The sequence below is a fragment of the Lathyrus oleraceus genome, unplaced genomic scaffold (assembly GCF_024323335.1).
Source record: "Lathyrus oleraceus cultivar Zhongwan6 unplaced genomic scaffold, CAAS_Psat_ZW6_1.0 chrUn0084, whole genome shotgun sequence".
Taxonomy (NCBI): domain Eukaryota; kingdom Viridiplantae; phylum Streptophyta; class Magnoliopsida; order Fabales; family Fabaceae; genus Lathyrus; species Lathyrus oleraceus.
The window spans coordinates 107,483-110,543 of NW_026112475.1; the positions used below are offsets into that span (position 1 = coordinate 107,483).

Here is a 3,061-nt window from a genome sequence, read left to right on the forward strand (position 1 = left end):
CTTAGGGTTCTGAGCTAGCTTATGGAGATCCAAAAGGGCATCTCCTGGAAGTACTTTAAGGCGCTCAGATTTTGGTCTGCCTTATTTGACGTTAATTCGGAAACGGTAATACAAACCTACACTTTCTTCTTCTAACTTTGTCTCAATTCCGTTTTGGGCTGTTTGTTAACTTTTACCGTCTTACCGAGTTGATGTATTTTTTACTGCAGTGAATTTCCGCTACACATTTGAAAAAAAATGGAAGGTGTGTTGCTGAACTAATGGAATGGGATCGTGTTTGATTTGTTGTTGTTGATACTTGCAGCTTAACGTTTCAGATGAAGATATTAATCCATACTTTCCAAAATGCTGAAAGGCAACATAATATTACCATTGATGGAGTAGGAATCTCTTATCTTTACGTTGTAACAAAAATTGTTTCAAGTGAATTTCTTCATTGGTAGCAGCGACCACTCCATTGGGACAAAAGCTTGTAAAGTTAATTGCGTAGGTTAGAGTCAAATCCTAACATCATTGTTGACTTGTTGTAAAAAGGTTCATACTTTCTGGTTCATTTATTCATTTGTGGAGTAAGCAGTTTGGATTTGGGGAATAGTTCTTTAGCTCATTTGTTTTTATCGATCCTTTTTGCTATTGCAGATTGAACGTGATGCTGGTCGTTTGATTGATTGTAGAGCTAGGATGAAATTCAGTCCTTTAGGGGCTTGTGCACTGGCCGGTACAGGGCTCCCCATTGACCGGTTCATGACATCAGATGCATTGGGATTTACAGCTCCGATGAGGAATAGGTATCTTACTTTTTACTTGCTTGAAATCAATCCATTTAGTTGTACTTGACATATGATTAATGTTAACTATGTGAATGTTCAAATGCAACCTTTTTACCTAAATAACTGACTATATTGTTATATTGAATAGTATTGATGCAGTTTCTGACCGAGATTTTCTACTGGAGTTTCTTTCTGCTAATGCCATCACAGCAGTGCATCTTTCTCGATTGGGTGAAGAATGGGTATTGTGGGCTTCAGAAGAATTTGGATTTATCACTCCAAGCGACTCTGTTTCAACAGGAAGCAGCATAATGCCTCAGAAAAAGAATCCAGACCCAATGGAACTTGTTCGTGGTAAGTCTGGCAGAGTCATAGGGGGTTTGGTCACTCTTCTAACAGCGTGCAAAGGACTTCCACATGCTTACAATCGCGATTTGCAGGTAGTTAGATAATCAAAGTATATTTTATGGCTGTGCATGTTTTATGTTATGTTATTGCATTCGTTTGTTTTGTCTAAGCACTATTTATTTGAGATTCATTAAAGAAAGTTGCTTTCTGTTGTAAGTAGGAAGACGAAGAACCAGTGTTTGACAGTGTTAGAGCTATTTTGGGAATGCTTGAAGTCTCAGCAGAATTTGCAATGAACATTACTTTCAATCGGGAAAGAATACAAAAGTCTTTACCTGCTGGTTTTCCTGGTGCAACAACACTTGCTGACTATCTTGTTAAGAAGGTAAGCCACATTAATTTAGCCTTCTCTCAATAAGCATCCCATCTTGAACTTCGTCCCATAGAGTAACTTTTGGTGCTTGAGCGTTGTTGTTGACTGCCTGTGATATTGTTGGATTGAATTTGGAAGAATTCTGCTAGTAGCTTTTATGCAATACACACCTGTTATGGATGTATAGGCTGCAATATGATGGTTATGACATGAATTTGATCTTAATCAAAATGCACACTTGATATGAAGTGAGGCTGCTAGGTGAATGTTAACTGATTTGACCATGCTGTTAATGCCTGCCTGTAGGTTACTTGGATCACCAATTCAGTAGCATAGCTTAGATTATCAGTTTAGTGTAGACATTAGCATAATTTTGCTTGGTTTGTTTGCTGCTGCTATGCTATGTACAACATGCATGTTTTTCTGTTATGAAAATTTTGCAGGTTAAGGTTGGTTTAAGATGGTCGCACGTGAAGGACGTGTTTGGTGGTTTGAAAATGAACGGTTATTGCAGGATGATATCGCGCCACATTGAGTTTTAACCGGGGTCTCTAAGCACCATGGTTAGTTCAGAAATTTAACCGTTTTGAAATGGTTTCGGTGGGTGTGTGGTCTCAGGTGAAGCATCCTTAAAATCCCTAAAGTCATAATCTAAATCATCAATGTGATCCAAACCGGAGCTTGATAATTCGGAGGGAATCACGTATCAAAATCATGAATGAGGGTGAGAGATGAATTTATAAAGTTGGGGATGGTTAACCGAATCGGGCAGTTGTTAGTGAAATTGAAGTGGAAATCAGTTAAATGTTAGCTGGCTGTTTAAACTGGGAGCTAGTTAGGTTGTATCCCTACTGAGTTAATTGGGAAAAATGTTGTTATGTTAGTAATTAGTTTAATAGAATTCTATTATTATGAAATTTGTGTGAATTAGTGTTATGCTATTAAGAATGAAATTAGTTCAGTTATAAGCTAGTGTTAATGTTAAGTCTCATTACATTGTCTTACTTGAACTGTTAGTGCAGAATTTCTTATTAATTGGAAATTTTTGTTCAACTGTGAGGAATTATTCTTACTGTTATGTTTATTAAGCTCTGCAGGTTAGTAGGTGTTGCAGGTTGAATGTATGGGGATTGCTTAGCTTTCACTTCATGTTCCTTAACAATTGACACATCTAATGAGGCAGGAATAAAAGAGAAGGTTATGTAGACAATGATGGCTGCAGAGAAAGCATCCATATCATGACGTTGTGAGTGTTGGCTTTGTGTCATTGGTAGAGAGTAGCTTTGTTATGGAGTTAAGGCGGTCGAGAGAAGGCGCGAGAAGGCCGCAGAAGAGGGGTTCGTCCAGGATAATTGGTTTGGTGATTGATTCCAACGGTTCCTCGGTTCAATTTTATATGTTGTGGATTAAATGCTTGGAATGCTTGGAATGCAATCTTGTAACTTCAGATACTTTTTTTGTAATGTTTATGTTGACACATATGTGGTTGTGGTTCATAATTGGATGTAATTAGAATAGAAATGTGAATGTATTATGGTTTATGGAATTGAAATGCTCATAATTATGCTCA

General features: G+C 37.5%; 1 protein-coding gene across 1 annotated transcript; it reads left to right on the forward strand.

Annotated features, from left to right (window-relative positions):
- Positions 1–620: 620 nt before the first annotated feature.
- Positions 621–2,033, forward strand: LOC127112373 (argininosuccinate lyase, chloroplastic). Its single transcript, XM_051046337.1, has 4 exons — positions 621–788; positions 919–1,210; positions 1,339–1,503; positions 1,935–2,033. Exons 1-4 carry the CDS (start codon positions 682–684, stop codon positions 2,031–2,033), a joined length of 663 nt encoding a protein of 220 aa, XP_050902294.1. The 5' UTR covers positions 621–681.
- Positions 2,034–3,061: the final 1,028 nt, after the last annotated feature.